Consider the following 19,358-nt stretch of genomic DNA (forward strand, 5'->3'; position numbering starts at 1 on the left):
TTATCCTGTTTGCCTCAGTTTCTTCATCTGTCAAATGAGCTGGAGAAGGACATGGTAAACTGCTCCAGTATCTTTGTCAAGAAAACCAAAATAGGGGTCACAGAAAGTCCAACAGAACTGAAAGCTAGTAAATAACAACCATATTCCATATTCCATATTCCATATTCCAACATAATTAATTTCCTTTGTTAGCCTTCCTATTTTACTTTATGCAGTTAGAAATATGATTCTCAGAAGAGATCCATAGGCTTCATCAGACTGTCCAAGGTGTCCATGACACAAACAAAGTTCAGCTAGGCCTTAGGGCCAAGTAAAACAACTCTAATCCGTTATCTTTAATACAGCCCTTCAAATACTTAAAGAGAGCTATCATCCCCAACTCATCCATCCACCAGCCCAGTGTGTCACTCCTTCAGGCTAAATATCCCTCAACCAATTCTTATATTGCAAAATCCTTCACCCTCTTGGCTGCCCTTCTTTGGAAATGCTCCAGTTAATCGGCACTTAGCACAGTGCCTGGCACATAGTAGGTGTTTAATAAATGTTTATTGATTGATTATCGACATCTTTCCTAAAATGTTGAGGCTAGAACTGAACACTATATTCCAGATGTGGCCTAACCAGGGCAGGAACCTAACCAATACCCAAATCCAAGCATTCCTCACCCTCAGACGGAACTGTGACTACTTCTCAATTTGCTGCTTGCAGAAGGCCATTTTATGGCTCTTACGTAACCACTAGGCCAAACCTGATGCACCAGATCTCTGCCTCCAAGGCTCACAAAAGTCCTGGGTATATAGCTAAGAAGTCTAGTAGTGACCAATTGGAGCAGAGGATTGGCAGCCATATAGAATTCCTATGCCAATGTTTTTCAAGCTGCATTCTGTGGAAACCTAGTTTTTGATGAGAAAATGTCAATATTAGCCATATTTTCTCTTTAACAATTTAATTATGAAACACAATTTGATCAAAAAATGCTCATGTGGTTCAATTTTTCAGCATGGAAATAGACATAATGTATCCAATTTGCTCCATAATTTTCCCAATCATCCTCTATTCTAGGGGAATTTCATACCCCCTAAAACGGTACTTTTAGATTCTATCAATATATTTCAATTCCTAAAATACTCTGTGTCCAAACTACTTTGGAAAATTTTCCTCTCTCTCTTTCTCTCTCTTTCACACACACACACACACACACACACACACACACACACACATTTTGCACACTTTGAGGAGATATTCAATTTCAGTCATTGATTACCTTAACTGAATGCCATCACCCTCCTCCCAACACTCCCAATCCTATAACCCACTGCTTGAAATGGGATAGATAGAGTTTGGGGTGGGGGCAGGAAGAAAGGGGAATGGGTGCCATCTTATTTCTCAGGAGGATCAGAAACCATCTTCAGACATTCCTAGGTTAACAAATGTTCCTGCTTCCTTCCATTTTCTTTTCCTTAATCGAATCATGAGCCATCTCTCCTTTTTTCTTTTCTCATTTAAAGTACTGTGTATACACACATTAACACTAATACCCCCTCACACACACCTCCTGGACATACATAGTCTTAGCTTTACATACAAACATATACACCCCATATATATACACACATACACATACATGTATACATACATACACACATATATATTCTTATATATACACCCCTTACTGCTTTGTGGTCACGTACCACTCCACCCCTTCCTCTAGATAAGGTATGTTCTTCACTTCCGGTACTGTGATCTACCAGATCTTCCATTCTCACTCCCTTATCATTCTGTCCCCTTTGACTGTAGTCATATAGCTGTTTGCTCTACCAGGTTGCTTGCTAACCCTAGTACTACCCTTTGTCCTATAGTGTCATTTCTTTCCCTGCCTTCCTAGTTCCCCTCTAGTTGCTTAGAGCATGCCTGATCTTTGCCCCTCTCCTTCCCCCATCCTGTCCCCTCTAACCTCCCCAACTCCAGTTCCTCTCTCATCCTCCAGTTGCCCAGCTCTCTAACCCTTACTCCCTTGGCCATGTCTCTACAGACCTCTCTCACCTCCCTTAACTTTCACTCTCTTACTGACCCAATATCCCTGCACCCCTCTGCCCACATTGTTCCCATTCCAGACCAACTTCTGCCAGCCCCTGGCCTTCCTCGTGCCTCAGCTCTTATTTCTCCTTTAGATAAACAAACTAAAACCTGCTGTTAGACACACAAGAGGAGAAAGGAGGGAATGAGTGGGTGACGGGGTGGGCAGTGCTCTGGGCACAGGGACATGACATGGTGTCTTCTGTGGGCATCTCACGAATTTCTATTTCACAGCAAAGAAACCAGCAACCCTCCACTTCTGCCATCCTGCCTACTCTTTTTTCTCATTTTCTTCCTCCTACACACACACATACCCCTCCCTCCCCACTTCACCAGGCTTCGCTTTTCTCTCTCTTCCCCCAGCAATTGACTGAAGCATTTCAGACTAGCTGAGAGGGGTGTCCGCTTTGGGCTACCTTTGCTGTCCCCGCTCTGAAAATCAGCATCATCCGGGTTTCTGTCCCTCCATCAAAAGAATTAACTCTCGAAACCCATGGAGTGGAGGGGATCGCTGGTCACTGATGTGTGAGGCCCCACGGTCAGAGGCAGGGACAAGGACAGTGTCAGACACATGGGCAAGGACAGTGTGAACCAGAAGTAAAGAGACGGGGTAGAGAGAGTGACCAAAAAAAGACAAAAAATGGGAAGCAGGGGCATCCAGAGAGAAGATACTGGAAGGGGCAAAAGAGGCAGGGTCAGGAAAAGGATTGAGGCAGGGTCAGGAAAAGGATTCAGACAGGGCAAGAAGCAGAAACAAAAGCAGGAGGCGGGGAGGCAGTGTCTCGGTCAACAGTTCTCAGGTTTGGGGTGGGGGGAGGGTTGGGGCAGAGAAGTATGATTGTTCAAGGCATGCTGGAATAGGCAAACTAGCCTGGGGCTCAGGCTCCCTGGGTACTGTGAAAAAGACGGGGGCAGCAACAAGTGGCGGGGGGCATTACTCACAGTTAGACTGTCACGATGAGATTCCCCGACAGTTCTCGGGTTTCCTGCCCTAAACTCCCCACGATTTCTCCCTCTTCAGGCTAAGTCTGGGGCTAGGGCTGGGGCTGGGGCTGGGGCTGAGACTCCAGGGGACTTGGCTGGGGGGCCGGCCGGCCAGGGACAGCTGTTACTGCTGATGTCAGAGGGTCATGAGTGAAACCTGAGGACTGAGCCAATCTTCAGGTAGGAAGATCGTCCTTTGCTTGGGTTTCAGACATAGCTCCCAGCTCAGGCAGGGGAGGCTGAGACCCCGAGGGCTCCTCACTGATCAGGGGTTGAAACAGACATTGGCCGCCAATACTTCCAAACCCCCTCCCTCTCACTACACCCAACACAAACTCACACCATATTCCTGTAAGCAGTCCCATACTTATCTTTATACACTCTCGTAAGCACATGAATTCACTCACACGAAATGCGTGCCCCCATATATACTACCATAGTAATACTCACATTAACTCCTACTCACTCGTATCCGGATGTGTGCATTTGTATACAGGGGTCCAAAAGCTAGCATCTATATAGCTTTTTAAGGCTTACAAAGCACTTTACACGTATTAACTCATTCGATCCTTACAACCCTGGGAGGTAGGTGCTATTGTCCCCATTTTAGAGAGGAAGAAACTGAGGCTGAGAGAGGTTAGGTGCCTTACTTAGAGTCACACAGGTACTAAGTTTCTGGGGTAGGATTCAAATTCAGGTCTTTCTGACTTCAACTCTAACTGCGCCACCTAGTGGTCCTTTGTAGTACATGCACAAAAAAACAACCAAATGTCCTTAAACTTTTATCCAATGTCTAATCAACAAGTCAACAAGTATTTATTAAGCACCTACTATGTACCAGGCACTTTGTGTGTCTATAACAATGTGTCCTATCCCTCTTCACACTGCACTTCCCCATTATCTCACATATGTCAAGGCCATACTGCAATATATGAGGCACTTAGGTAGGTATCAGAGTGGATAGAGCACTGGGCTTGGAATCAGGAGGATCATCTTTTCTGAGTACAAATCCAACCTCAGGCACTTATTAGCTGTGTGACCCTGGGCAAGTCACTTAACACCATTTGCCTCAGTTTCCTCATCTGTAAGATGAACTGGAGAAGGAAATGGCAAACCTATCTGGTATCCTTGCCAAGAAAACTCCAAATGGGGTCATGAAGAGTTAGACTGAACACACACACACACACACACACACACACACCCTATAATGACTCCCTGGACAGTATTTGAGGCTGGTCAGAAAACTGACCATAGGGATCAGGATTTAGATGGGGTCAGCTCTAGGTGAGAGAGTGTAAAAGGAAACATTTAGGTTTCCCTGCTACTTCTAAGGCAAATATGCTCAGATAGTCCCACTACTCCAACCCCAAACTCTCCTTATCACTCACCCCCACCCCGCCATCCAGCAACCAAGGAATTTGTAGACTTTGGTGACGCTCAGATGACTCTGCCCTATGTATTACCTGCTTACACACCTTGTTCCCTCACTACTCATAACGTCTTTCTGAAAAAGAACATAATGCCTGCCCTCAAGAAACTTACAATCTACTAGGAAGTAAGAGGCATGGTAGGAATAAGCCTGTATACAGTTTACACAATTTACTGTTTACATATATTATATATTATAATTAGATATAGAATTAATATATTATATATTGCTATGATAAATCTGGGGAGGGAAAGATCATTCCTAAATAAAGGGAATAAGAAAGAATCCATGAAGAAGGCAGCACCTTAGTTGAGCTTGAAGGAAGGGAAGGATTTTATCAAACAAAAATGACAGCTGTGGCCCAGCCAACTGTGTATGCCCATGTGCAAGTTCCCGTTTTCTGAAGTCTGAGCTCTGCACCAAGAGACCGTAACTGGAATAGGTCCTTAGAACTGGTCCTTAGAACAACATTGGTCTGTCCCACTGCGGTGCATGCCAGTAATCCCTGCTACTGAAGAGGTTGAAGCTGGCATCTTTTTTTTTAGTTCCATAATTCTGAACTGTAGTGGCCTACATACCAATCAAATGTCTTCACTTATTGGGCATTAATATGTTGAGTCCCCAAGGAGCAAGAGGCTACCATGTTACCTAAGGAGGGGTGAACCAGCCCAGGTTTGAAACAGAGCAGTTCAAACCTCCCATGTTCATTAGTAGTGAGATCTGGCCTGTCAGTATCCTCTGCACTTCTAGCCCAGTTGAGATAGGGAGACATTCTTTTAAAAATGAAAACCAAAAACAGGCACAAAAATCCCTGCATTGGTTGGTCCCTGCCTGTTCCAAACCACTGACCCCAGCCACTGGACAGGCCTGTTGAAAGTCATTATAGACTTTTCCCCAGACCCAGGACCAGAGATATATATCAGGTAAGGAAGGAGGGGAGGAGGGGGATAAAAGTAACCTAGGAAGGCTTGCTAGAGTGGGGGAGTGTGGAGCAGAATTGGAAGGAAGGACATAAGTCAGGAAGTGGGGATAGTAATGTATGGGGAAATCCCAGAAGCAGCAGAGGATGAAGCCAGCATGGGAGACTGAATCCAAGCTTGCCTGAACTTCCCCATCACTCCCCAACCAAGGAGTCAACCACGACAGAACCCTAAAACACTTTTAATTAAATTCCTTGGAAAGAGGCACCTCCTCTCTGGCTCCATGTTGGGAGACTTCTATTGCTAGGATGACATAACCATTCTTGATTGGTCTGAGGAATAAGGGTGGAGGTGGGGGTAGGAGTGGGAGGGGTGAGAAGTGGAGTTGGGGCTAGGGAGGGTAGTAGAGGGATGGGGGTAAGGGGAATGGGAAAACACATTGAACACCCACATTGAACAAAATACATTGAGGTCAGTCAATCAAGCAACCACTTATTTTGTGCCAAATACTGGGCTAGGCTCTTGGGACACAAGGCAAAAATGAAATGATTACTGCCCTCCAGGAGCTTACATTCTAATTGGGGAGCCCAAAATAAAAGTATGTGAATATACACCCCTCTAGAGGGTGTAGGAATAGCTAAGATCTTCCGGGGCCAGTGGGTTTGGGAGTTTTTGCTCATCTCCTGTGGCAAGATAATATTGCAAAGTTAGGGGATGAAGGCAGGACTAGGGAGAAAAAAACCTGGGAAAGAAGAAGAAAGAACACACTGAGAAGAAAGGTGGCATAGTGAGACTGGGTGGTGCCCAGAGCAGACATCTGGGGTGGCAGTTTGAACAGAAGCCATAGTTGGGGGTTTCTTTCTCTTCAGGCTTCTGGGAAAGGAAGGCAAGACAAGAAGAGATGGTCAGAAAGGTATAGATTACTCCAATCAATGGTAGATAGTAAAATGAACCTATTCCCCATACTTTCAGGTTGGGGTGACCTGTTCCTAAGTTGTATTCTCTTATTAATGGTGCATTTACTCTTCATAAGAGGCAGCCAGGTGGTGCAGTGTACAGAATGCAGTCAGGAAGACTTGAGTTCCAGTTCAGCCTCAGACAATACTTACTACCTATGTGACCCTGGGCAAGTCATTTGACCTCTGTTCACCTCAGTTTCCTCAATTGTAAAAGGAGGATCTCAACAGCACCTATCTCCCAGGGTTATCAAATGAGATAATATTTGTACAGTTCTTAGCATAGTGCCCGGAACATAGTAGGTATTTAATAAATGCTTATTTTTTTCTTTCCATAATAAACAACTGTGGTCAACCCAGATGTGTATTTCCTTGTGTCCATTGATTCTTGGCACAAGGGCTTAGGGACAGCTCTGGGAACAACAGAGGAGACAGTGCCCTTTGCTAGTGTAGGGCTGGGAGGCCAACATTAGCTCACTGCTGGAGAGTCTCTCCCTCTAACCCCATCCCCTGTGTCTCTGTCTCTGTCTCTATCAACTAGGGGCAAAATCATGAGCCATTCATATGTCTCATAACCAAACTCCCCAGGGCAGAATTAATATGAACTTGAGCCTTTTACTTAGCCCCATCAGATTAGGAATCTAACGTCTTTGTTTTGCCATGAAACTCAGGTGCCTGGCTCGCAGGAGCATCAGGAAGTTGGAGTTCCCACAGCGACACCTGGTGTCACAATGCTTGCATTACATAAATACATACAAAATGAATACAAAGTTGTTTGGGAAAGGGGTACACAAGCAGCTGGAGGGTGGGGCGTGGATCAGAAAAGGCGTGGTGCAGAAGGTGACCTTGAGCTGAATCTTGAAGGGTAAACCAGGGATTCTGAGAGGTAAAGGTGAGGATGGTGTGCATTCTAGGCATATGGAGCAGCAAAGGCACAAAGATGGCAGATAGAAGCTTGTATGTGTGGAACAGTGAGTAGGCCAGGATGGTTCGGTTGCAGAGTGCATGGAAGGGAGTAATATATAAGAAGAATGGAAAAGTAGGAAGGAGCCAGGTTGTGAAGAGGGTTAAAGGTTTGCTGGAGAAGTTTATATGTGTGTTAAATAGCATCTTGGTGGTACAGTGTGGATAGAACGCTGGGCCTTCAGTCAGGAAGACGTGAGTTCAAATCTAGCCTCAGATACTTTCTAGTTGTATGACTCTGGGCAAGTCACTTAACCTCTTTCTGCCTCAGTTTTCTCAACTGTCAAATGGGCACTGGGGTAGCTAGGTTGCTGGACCTGGAGTCAGGAAGACTCCTCTTCCTGAATTCAAATCTGGCCTCAGACATTTACTAGATGTGTGACCTTGGGCACTTAACACTGGTTGCCTCAGTTTTCTCATCTGTAAAACAAGCTGGAGAAGGAAATGGCAAGCCCCTCCAGTATCTTTGCCAAGAAAATCCCAAATGGGGTCACAAAGAACCAGGTGTAACTGAAAAATGACTGAACAACAACAACAAAAAAGTGGGGATAATAACATAACCTACCTCCTAGGCTTGTTGTGAGAACGAAATGAGCTAATATTTGTAAAGTGCTTTGAAAAATCTTAAAGTGGCATATAAATGCTAACTATTGTTATTAATATTATTTTAATTAACAATGTTATCATTTATAACAATATAGATTGTATAATATATAATCATATTTAATTAATTACTGTTATTAACATTAATATTTGATCCTTGGGAGGCACTGGAGTTTAATGAGTAGGAGGGTGACAAAAGCTGGAGGTAGGGAGACCAAATAATATTACAATAATATAGATAAGTAGTAAGGAGGACCTAAACCAGGGTAGTAGCTAACTTAGTAGAAAGTTATGGTGGAAATACACATGACAAGATCTGGTGCACTGATTGAATGAAAGGAATGAAGAAAAGGAAGGAGTTGAAGATGGCAATGAGCTTGTGAGCCTAGGTGACTAGGAGGATGATGGCATCTTTAGCAGTTGAGAGGGAAGGTCAATGCGCTCATCCTATTCCAGCAGTCATCCCTGACATACTGGTGCTCAAAAAGTACTTGTCAATTGTTTGGATGATTAATGAATGATGGGAGAGTTAGTGGGGATCAATGGTGATTTGAAAGATAGTGTTGTTGGCTTCCCACCTTAATTCACCCAACTCCAGGACCCTCCCCGAGCCCTTGCAGTGGAGCGTTGCCATGATGGGGAGGAGGAGTTATTCCCTCCAACTGGCCCCCACCTTCACATGGATTGGGTCACCACCTCCCAGCTCCTCCCCTTAGGCAAGACTTTCCCTCTTGTCACTTCCTTTGGCCCTAACCTTTGAGTGTGGTTTGGTTTCCCTTTCATGTCAGTGTGGGGAAGAAAAAAAACAACCAACAATGAGAAGAGGAAATGGTTGAGGGTATCACCTCTCATACCGTTCTTAGCTGCTAACAATTTTCTCACCCCAACATCGAAGACTTGTTCTTGCCCAGAAAGAACCAGAACTACATTTTTCTACTTGTTTTGGGAAGTTAGAGTAAATGAATCCATAATTCTCTTTCACTTAACTCAAGTCCCAGGCAGGAAAAATGACCCTGGTGAAAATAAATTGCAGTTAGGAAATCTATTTCTCTTTTCTCTGTCTCTCACATGTCTCCCTCCCTCCCCCCTCCATTTCCTTTTCTCTCTCCTACATTTGAGTAATGAAACATGTTCATAGTGCAATGGTTAACCACATTTATCTTGGGAAACAGGTCTAAAAAAAAACTAAAGAGAGACAAAAAGCAAATAAACTTTTAAGAAATGAAGGTTGGAGAATAGGTACACCTCTCCCAGGAAGGGAAAGAAGTGGGAGAAAGGAGTGAGGAGTATCAAGAATCACCAGCCTTGGACTCGGGAGTGTGGACATTCCCAGCAAATCTAGTGCCTGCTTCATGACTGGTGCAAAGCTAGATCTGATAGACCAACGTGGCTAATGCTCTGCCTCTACAGTATGCCTAGGTCCCTAGCATAGTTCTTGGTGGCAGCAGCAGTAACTGAGGATTCCCTGACTCTTACTATCCAAGGTCATGATCCGCCTGACATCTGATCTGCTTGCCCCTAGGTAGAGGCTTCTGTCCTTCCCTTCCCTTAGGATTAAAAGCATCTAGCTCATAAGTCAGTCTGGTCCCCTAGGGTCAGAGCAGCTTCAAAGGGGATGGAGGACAGGAATGCTAGGGATATTTTATCCACCAGTGGGTAGGAGCCTTAGATTCCTTGTTATTTCCAGAAACCTAAGCTATTGGGTAATTCTGAGGCAGTAACTCTCTTTCCTAGATCCAAACTCTGGGACAGAACTGCAGAGATAGGAATACGCTCAGGAAAACTTGGGTGGTAGAGATGGGGGGGTAGTTTAGGGAAAGGCTTAGGGGATGCTAATACCATTTTCCTGTCCCAGAGCTGTCTATACTCAAAACCGTTTCAACTTGGGGGCCCGTCTTAGGGCTGCTAACAGCTGTTGAAATAGATCTCTCCCCAGCCCTCCCCAAGTCTCTTGCACTCTTTGGTCTGGGTGGCCTTTTCCTTGACCAGTGTGACTGTTCGGGTCCATCTCAGGATATGAAGTGTTATAACCATCTTCAAAATGCAAGGTGCTAAGAGATTTTGAATGTTTGCCTCTAACTGAGGCTAAGTGAAAAGTCAAAACCTTGAATAATTTCTTGTGCTGTATACTGAAACTACAAGTGTTTTTTCCCAATTTGGGGAGGCTCCTTTACTATGCAGTTTTAGGTTTGGTTTTTTGCTATTTGTTGAGCGTTAATAGTTTTCTTTGAAGCAAAACTGCTTTTAATGTCATAGGCCGTATAGTAAAAGTTCAACTTTTTTACTTGTAACTTTTGCAAAAAACTTCCTCCCCCACCCACAAGTCCCTAAGATAACAATTTCTTATTTCAAGATTGTTTTCTGGACAATTGGTGAGACTGCTCACCTGGAGATAAGAATAATTGCTAGAATTTATATAGTGTTTTAAGGTTTGCAAAGCACTTTACAAATATTATCTCATTTTATCCTCGTAACAATCTTGGGTGCTTGGTGCTATTATGATTCCCATTTTCAGCCATTCCCCAATTAGTGGGCACATATAATTCCTCAGTGTGTCTTGATTATTAGACTCCCAAATATTTTATACATTTTGTAGTTATTTTGAATGGAATTCCTTTTTTTAGCTCTTCCTACTGGATTCTATTGGTAACATAAAGAAAGGCTGATGATTTATTTGGGTTTACTTTATATCTTGCTACTTTGCAGAAATTATTGTTTCATTTAATATTTAGTTAGATCTCTAAGGATCTCTAACTACTCTATCATATTGTCTTAAAAATAATTTTGCCCAGGACAGTAACAGCCATATTGTGCGATGACTAATATTGATAAACTTACCCCTTCTCAGCAATACAAGGATCTAAGACATCTCCAAAGGCCTCATGATGGAAAATGCTATCCACATCCAAAGAAAGAACTATGAAGTTTGAATGCAGATTGAAGCATACTATTTGCTATTTTTTTCTTCTGTTGTGTTTTGTTTCCTTCTTCTGGTGGTTCCTCCTATTGGTTCTAATTCTTACCTACAACATCACTAATGTGAAAATATGTTTAATAGGAATATATATCTATAGCTTATATCAGATTGTGCACCGTCTTGGGGAGGAAGATGGGGAAGGAGAGGGAGAAAAATTTAAAACTCAAAAGCTTATGGAAGTGATTGTTGATTATTCAAAATAAATTAATTAAAAATTAAAAAAATAATTTTGCCTTATTTGTTTACCATTATTTTTCAATTTTTTTCCCTCATCTTATTGTAATAGACATCTCCTATCCCCTAACACTATAACTAGTATTTCTAGAACTGTATCAAACAATAGTGGTGAATTCTTACTTCACCTTTATCTTAATGGAAAGATTTCTGATGTTTTCCCATTACAGATAATGCTGGCTCTTGGCTTTATATAGATTCTATTTACCATATTAAAGAAAGATCCACTTATTTTTAATGTTTTAGCAGAATTTGATGTATTTTGTCAAAAGCCTTTTCTATATTTATTGATACACTAATATGATTTTTATTATTTTTGTTATTATCAATTATGCTTATAATTTTCCAAATATGAAGCCAATCTACCATTCATGGTATAAATTCAACCTGGTCATAATGCATAATCTTTTTTATTATGTTGCTATAGATGTTTTGCAATATTTTATTCAATATTTTTGTGTCTATAAATTATTAGGGTTATTGGTTTCTTTTCTTTTCTTTCTCTGCTTTATCTCTTCCTTGTTTAGATATCAAGATCATATTTGTTTCAAAGAAAGAATTTGGTTGGATTCTTTCTTTTCCTTTTTTTTGCAAATAGTTTATGTAACATTGGAATTGATTTTTTTAAACGTTTGATAGAGTTTACTTACAAATCTGTCTGGTCCTGGTTTTTTTTTCTTCAAGAGATCCTTTGCAGATTATTCAATTTTCTTTTCTGAGGTTGGATTATTTAAATTCTCTATTTCTTTTTTTTTCCTAATCTGTATGTTATACATGTTTGGGCAAAATAAATTATAATACTTTTTTATTCTTCATTTGTTGTGAATTCTTTTTTAAAATAATGGCAATTTGGACATCTGCCTTTTTATGGTGGGATTTTTTTGTTTTTTAATTTCATTTTTTCATCCTACTTTCTGATTTCAGACTTTATATTAGGACCAAGGTCTGTGTACTTTTGCAGTGAATTTCTGGGCTGGTGTTGTTGCTGTTTTCTTGGGGGTAGTGAGTGTTTTATTATTTCAGACTCTGAGGGACAAGCTTAGGCTTTCAGTGTCCCCAGAATGGTCTGATTCAGCGCAGGTTCTGATCTGGGTTTGGTTCTGAGCAACAGTTGACTGTTGTAGGCCTCAATCACTATCAACCAGCTGGAAAACTCTGCTAGTTCTTAGTGACAAGAGCTATAGGCTTCCCTTTAGTTTGGGATTTCTGCTCTGATTATTCCTCTGCAATCTTTAGATTGAGCTGGAATCTCCCTCTACTCCTGAGGTCTAAGCAGAGATGTGTTGGATACAGTTCGTATCTGCTTTGGAGAGTCAATTTTTAGATTTTCAGTGTCAGCATTTATACCTCAGAAATTGGCAAACGCTACAAATCCAGGCTTGATTTATTGTTTAGTTGATTGTCTAGACTTAAGGAAGTGATGGAGAAAACGTTAATAATGCAGACTGAATTTTAAATTATATTGTGAATACACTACCATGACACTCCCCCCACCCCAAGAGCTGGTTGTTAAACATTTACCAGTATACCTCTGGCTCTGAACCACCTAGCTGCTATTTGCTTCTGGATAATAATTAATCGTAAGCTGGATAGAGGAGGGGAATGCTAGGGACCACATCTCTAAGCACAAGTCCTCCTTCAGCCCTGAATCTGTGACCTGGACCTGTGTGGTGATTTATTGACAGAACTGCCAGTTGACAACCGTTCCTACATCCTACACTAGTTTAGGCCCCTCTATGCTGGGTTTGGGATCTCTTCTTGCCCAGGTATACAGCCTCTTTGCACTAGAGAGCTTCCCATGTGCTCCTGGCCAGACCCAATCCCCAAGTGTCTGCAGCTCTCTCTGCTTGTCTTTCGGTGCCGACTTAGGCTGGAAAAATGATTCATCGTGATTTTTTTTTCAGATTTTCCAATAATGACTTAGTCTGATAAGTTTTCTAGATGTGTTTGGAAGAGTGAGAAGTTCATGTACTTCCTGGTTTTTGCATCTGGAGCCATCTCCCATTGTTCTGGGCCCAGATGGCTTAAGAGGAGAGGGAGGCTGGTGACTGCACAGCCCTGCCTCACTTGCATGTCATGGCATCACCTTCCTGATGTCATGGTCCTCTTCAAGAACGAAGGACAAACAACAACTTTGTCTGGGCCTCTAGAAGGAGCAAGCCCTTGGTTACTTACCTCTCTTAGGGTTAGATACTCTTTTTGCTGTTGTTCAGTCCAGTCTGACTCTCCATGACCCTATTTGGGGTTTTCTTGACAAAAATACTGGAGTGGTTTGCCATTTCCTTCTCCGGCTCATTTTACAGATGAGGAAACTAAGGCAAACAGGCTGAAGTAACTTGCCCAGGATCACACAACTAGTAAGTGTTTGAGACTGGATTTAAACTCAGGTCTTCCTGACTCTTGGCTGGGTGCTCTATCCACTGCAACATCTAGCTGCCCTGGAAGATACTCTTATGTGCTCCCAAAATCTTCAGAGTTTAGTACCTAAAAGAATTTGAGCTAGCTAAGGAGGCAAGGTTGTTGTTCTCTACCCTAGCAGGCCACATTCCTGTCTTAATTATGCATATCTGTCAGCAGAAAAGTCTGAATGCTTTGATGTAATATTTTGGCCTGAAAAAAACCTCAAGTCTCTCTACCAACCTGTCCAACTCTTCCACAAATTTCCCTTCAGGCTGGAACTCTTCTCTTACAATCCTTCCATATGATAATCTTCATTATTCATGCCTACTGAAACTGCATCTTGGACCATCTTCTTTAGCATTGACTATATCCACACTCACACTGTTCCACATGCTGGTCCTGGAGAGTGAATGTTGTTGTTTCACCTTCATTTTCAAAGAGGACCAGGACATCATGAGCTGATGTCTTGACTTACACGAGAATTGGATTTAAGTGAGGCAAAGTTGCACAAAGTTGTCAGCCTCTCTCTTCCAAAGTCCAGTGGCAAGACAAAAGTCAGGATGATTGATGAGGTCCAAGATGTAGTGGATGACCTTGACATCTTTAATGTCTGACCAAAATCTAAGCACTCCACACCCCCTGTTTTAGCTGCCTTCATGGCTGTTGGTATAAATTATCCTCATCTGTCCATTCTTCAGGAGAGGAATGGGAAGTCTTCACATGCTTGGAGTAGACATCCCCCTGACTAACAATAATTTTGAGGCCTGGAGAGTGAATACTCTACTGTGAATACCCTAACAGTGAATAGCCTACTCTCATTCCATATTCTCCCTTTATCACCTTCATTTAGCAACCTGTTCTCCTTTGAAATTCACCCAAAATTTCCATGTTACACAATACACCCAGGATATTGTCCCTTTCTCAAGGTGCTCATCCCAGGTTCACTGTTTTCCTCTTTCCCCAACTCTTCCCATTATGCTAGGAGACTTCATCATCCATATTTACGCTTCCTCAAATTTCCTAACCTCCCAGTTCTTTAGCCTCTTCAAATCCTGGCCTACTTTACCTCAGTCATACCTAGGGACAGTCACAACCTGGATCTCACCATTCTCAAAAAGCATTCTACTTCCTTAATCAAAAATTCTGACATTCCTCTACCTGGCCATAGCTTCCTATCATTCCATCTCTCCTTATTCCTCTTCATCCCTCCTAAACCTCTTCTTTGCTTTCATTTTGACCTCTAATTCTTATATTCCTCATTACTTTTTCTAACCTTTGATCTGACTTCACTTTCCTTCCTTTCTAATCTTGAACCTACAGTTCATAGGATCATAGATTTAGAGTTCAGATGGCTTAGATGGCTCTCAAGATGTACCTCATCACTCAAGTTCTTTTTTGTCCTTCGTTCTTGATTGGTGATGCCAGTTAATGGAAATTTTTAAATCTGTAGGAGGGGTAGGGAAGAATGAAGAATTTAGTTCATGCTGAGTTTGGGGCACAGGTCAGACATCTGGGTGAAGATGTTCAACCAATGGGTGGGTGTTAACACAGATCTGATGGCCCATGAAGGAGGCAGGACTGAAGAGAATACTTAATTCTTGCCCATATCTGTTGACATAAAACTGGATTTTGCCCTGACCAGAATAGGAGCTCCCCAGAAACAGAGGACAAAAGTGTAGACTGGGTCATGGACAAAAAAGCTGAAGCTCAAGAAGGCAGGACCTCTGGACTGCAGAAAGAGGGCTCCGGGAGAAGTGGACATTGGGTCCAGTAGCCCATATCCCATGAAGTTTCTCTGAGGTCTTCTGCCTCTTTTTGTATCCCAAGCGCTTTGCACAGTGTCTGGCATACAGAAGGTGCTCAACAAATGTTGATTAACTGATTGATTGAAATTCCCTTCTCCTTTAGAAACACGGCTCCTCCCTATGCCCCGCCCTCGCTCTCTCATTGGTCCCCTCGGCCCCATCCTTTTCCTTCATTGGTCTGTCTCCCTCTCCTGGCGCCTCACCCTTTCCTCTCATTGGCCTGCCTCCCTTCCCTCCCTTACCGCCCCATTCCTCCCGGTAATTAATCTTACTTAGCTCTCTTCAACCCTCCACTGGAGCCCCACTTTTTCCCTCATTATTTTGCCTTTCTCCTTTCCCTACCGCCCCATCCCTCCCCTTCCTTGGTCGTCTTCCTTCCCTGTCCCACTCTAATCCCTCATTGATCCACCTCCTCTTTCCTTAGGCCCCCCCCCCCGCGCCCCACTCTTTCCCTCATTCATTGGTCCACTCCTTTCTTGGAGTCCCGCCCCTCCTTCTCATTGGCCTGCCTCCCTTCGGCTCCTGGCCAGCGCCACTCAGCAGCACTCCCTCGTCCTTAGGTACCGCCCTTTCGGTCCCGGGGACTCTCGGTTGTATAAGACTGTGTCGTCATGGTAACCTCCCGCCACGCAGAGGTCTCGCCATGGCCTGGAGAGATGCCTGGAGCTCTGCTGGCCCCCACGCTCACGTCGCTCAGCTGCAGGCCCCGGCGGTGAGAAAGGGGTCCGGGATGTGTGTGAATCAGAGGCTCAGCTGAGGGACGGAGAGGTGGGGGTGAAGGGGAGAACATGGACCCCCAGAAAAGGGGGGGGCGCGGAGAAGAGGACGTGGACCAGGTGGGGGGAGAGAGAACTTGGGGTGTGGAGGAAGGGGGATAGGGGCTGGACCCGTGATTTCATTGGTATAGGGGACCCCCAGGTGAGGAAATTCACTCTACTAATGCAGTTCGGCATCCTCTCTCAAACCCAAAGTCTCAAAGAGTTGTCTAAGTGACTTGCCCACGGTGACTGACATAGCTAGTATGTATCAGACTTGAAGCCTCCTCTATGTCATGCTGGCAAATGGAGAGGGAGAGAAGGCAGAAATATATTAGAGGGTGGAGAATGTGGCTTTGATCAGGACGGGAAGAATGAGCGACGTCACACACAGCCCCAAGGAGACCAAGTACTTAACCTTGTTCTCACAGAGAGGAAGAGGGTGACATGGGGTACAGGTACCACAGGTCTCTTATCCCCCTGTCTTGGCCTAGCCTGGTTTGAACTTGTGTCCCAACCCTCCAGCCTTCAGTAACTATCCTGCAGTCTCTCCCAGGGGCTTGGGTACCTCCTCATCAGCCAGGACACATGAAGGAAGGTGAGATTTCCAGAACTCCCCCATCTCTCCTTTTTTCCCACCACCCCTTCTGCCCTACTAATCAGCTCCCTGTCCCTGTCTCTGGCTACTAATTTTGAATCTGCCCAGGGAAGAGGCTTTCAGGACCTCTCTAGGGTTAGGATTGTTGGTCACCCCCTTCTAACCAATTTCCTTAACCAGACCTACTGTCACTGATGATGCTACAGAACGTCCAAATGCACCAGCTGCTCATGAGTCGCCTGACAATGAGTGCCCTTGACTCCACACTCCTGACTTCCCAGGTTTGTTGACCCTGGCAGGGGATGGTCCAAGGTTCTTGCTTTTTTGACCAGGGATCCTTGTGATAGAACTGTGTGGAAAAATAAGATAGGGTGTCACCTTCAACTTAGACTGGCATGCCCCTAGAATACCTGGTCACTCAGCAGTGTCTAGGGCAGTGGTCCCCAAAGCGGGTGCTGGAGCCTCCTAGGGACATTATGGAAGGATCCCAAGGACTATGTGATCAGCTAATCAGAGGGTGGGAATATTAATATTAATAATAATAGTTGAATAATATGAATAATATGAATAACCAGTCTCCACCCTACTTGTATCCAACATAACCACACCTACCCTTATCTTCCAGCACTTTCACACTCTGTCTCTCCATTAGCTATTCCTAACCTACGTCTTCTGAACCAGGTATTGTATCCTGAGGATAGTTATAACCAAATCCCACTAAGTACAACAGCAGCTATCTCTCCCTGCCTGGAGCAACCCATCCCTCCCCATCAGATCACCTCAGAAGCTGTAGCAGGTGCACCTTGAAGGGTGGGTTCTGTTCCTCAAGTCAGTGGATGAGACAGAGTGAGTTGCCCAGAATGAGCAAGCATAGATGTGTTGGGACAGGTTAAAGATTTCATTACACTTTCTTTAACCTCAAACTCAACCTTCTTCCACACTGACCTTATTGCTTTTGAAGACACTTGCATTCTTATAGTCACTCAGGATCACAACCATGATGTCATCCTTGACTCCTTCCCCCCACATATTCAAGCAGTTCTTCTCTTCACAACATCTCTCAAATCCATCCCCTTCTCTCCACTCACAGAGCCACCATCCTAGTTCGTCAGGTGCTCATCATTTCTCACCTGTATGATTCCAACAGCTTCCTAGTAGGTCTCTCAGTTTCAAGTTTCTTCTCTCCAATCCATCCTCCACACACAGCTGCCAAAGTGATTTTCTTAAAGTAAACATCTGATTATGTCACTCCCTTATCAATAAACTCTAGTGGTTCCCTGTTAACTGTGGTATCAAATCTTGTTTCATCCTTATTTCATTCTTTTTGGCATAAGTTTTATTATGTACATAATTCTTAAAACAGTAGCATATATAATTTATAAAAAAGCAAATATACATATATTGAGGATACATACTCCAAACATTTTTACTGATAGGAATGAGCAACCAAACCATTGGTCTGGGGATTCAGATCATTCCTTGAACATTCTCCCCTGAAGAAGGCAGAGGAGGGAGAGAGATAAATAGTGATAGTTATTCTCTACCCACCAGTACTGTGCCTTATTTTCCTCTGCTGTTGGGGGAGGTTGGATTGGTTTAGATAGAACTTCACTTGAGAATATGATGTGAGCAGAAGTAGGGTCTAAATATAGGGGGACACAGAGAGGACTGGAGGCTAATGGTTGGAACTTTAGGGTCTTGGAGAGGAAAAGAGGGATTGGAGGGAAAAGGGAATGGAATTCCAAAGGGAATACCTTTGCATGGTAGAAGTCTAATTAAACATCCCTTCTTCCCTTCCTTTTCAGGTCAACATTCTGAGCCTGCAGGATGAAGAAGAGGAGGACGAGGAGGAAATACTAGTGTTTCACCACCATTACCTGCCTTGGTCATCCCCAGCCCCAGTCCCCCTGCTTCCCTGTCCAGTGCAAGACCCACGTCAGTCTTGGCTCCGAGAAATCTCAGAGTTTAGGAATCTCCCTCGAGACTCACAGATCATCCCATCTGCCAGGTTGTAGGGTGTATGATTGACATTTGAAGGGAAGGGGGATGGATGATGCTATGAGGGGAAAGTGATGGAAAAGATTCTTTGCTAGAGAATGGGGTTTGAAAAGGTCATCTAGGGATAGGGATTGGCAAGAACAGATTGTGGTGTTGAACATGAAAGACATCCACTATTCCCTGACCATTCTTTGTCTTTCCTCTCCCTTAATCCAGGAGAGGAGTACCCCCTCCCCCACCTCCCAGTGCCACAGGGACAGTGGGTGCTGATGTACCACCTGCCTCAGGTAGGGCTCTACCCAACCTACTTTTCAACCATCCCCATGTGGCAAGGTTGGGAAGAGTCAGGACTGGGACCAAGAATGAGTAGAAGAAAAACCTGACTTTAAGCTTTAGGGGAAGAATTTGTGGTCCACCAAACACAATCTTCCCTTCCTCAATATAGTTATGCTTATTGCCTTGGTAAAATGGACTGCATGCTGAAAGGGAGCTTTATTCCCTTCTAGTCATATGTTCTCTTCCACTTTTTCTATCTGGTTGCTCATGCAAATCCCCTTCTCTACCCACGATCTAGCTGTAGACTTTTCTGACCCTTCTCTTTTTCCCATACCAAGAGGGTTACTTTCTCCCTAGACTACTATGATGTGGCAGAGGGACAAT

At 43.7% G+C, this 19,358-nt stretch overlaps 1 protein-coding gene across 1 annotated transcript; it reads left to right on the top strand.

Annotated features, from left to right (window-relative positions):
• Window positions 1–15,958: 15,958 nt before the first annotated feature.
• Window positions 15,959–19,119, top strand: PRR29 (proline rich 29). The gene is made up of 5 exons (XM_027872977.1): window positions 15,959–16,059; window positions 16,628–16,700; window positions 16,881–16,981; window positions 18,506–18,708; window positions 18,915–19,119. The coding sequence occupies exons 1-5, from the start codon at window positions 15,991–15,993 to the stop codon at window positions 19,066–19,068; spliced, it is 600 nt and encodes a 199-aa protein (XP_027728778.1). The 5' UTR covers window positions 15,959–15,990; the 3' UTR covers window positions 19,069–19,119.
• Window positions 19,120–19,358: the final 239 nt, after the last annotated feature.

Source organism: Vombatus ursinus, unplaced genomic scaffold (genome assembly GCF_900497805.2).
Source record: "Vombatus ursinus unplaced genomic scaffold, bare-nosed wombat genome assembly UNPS02014801.1, whole genome shotgun sequence".
Lineage (NCBI taxonomy): Eukaryota > Metazoa > Chordata > Mammalia > Diprotodontia > Vombatidae > Vombatus > Vombatus ursinus.

Coding starts and splice junctions, on each gene's coding strand:
- PRR29 (XM_027872977.1), top strand. CDS start 15,991: ATGGCCTGGAGAGATGCCTGGAGCTCTGCTGGCCCCCACGCTCACGTC. Junction 16,701..16,880: donor GCCAGGACACATGAAGGAAG/GTGAGATTTCCA, acceptor TTCCTTAACCAG/ACCTACTGTCACTGATGATG. Junction 16,982..18,505: donor CCACACTCCTGACTTCCCAG/GTTTGTTGACCC, acceptor CTTCCTTTTCAG/GTCAACATTCTGAGCCTGCA.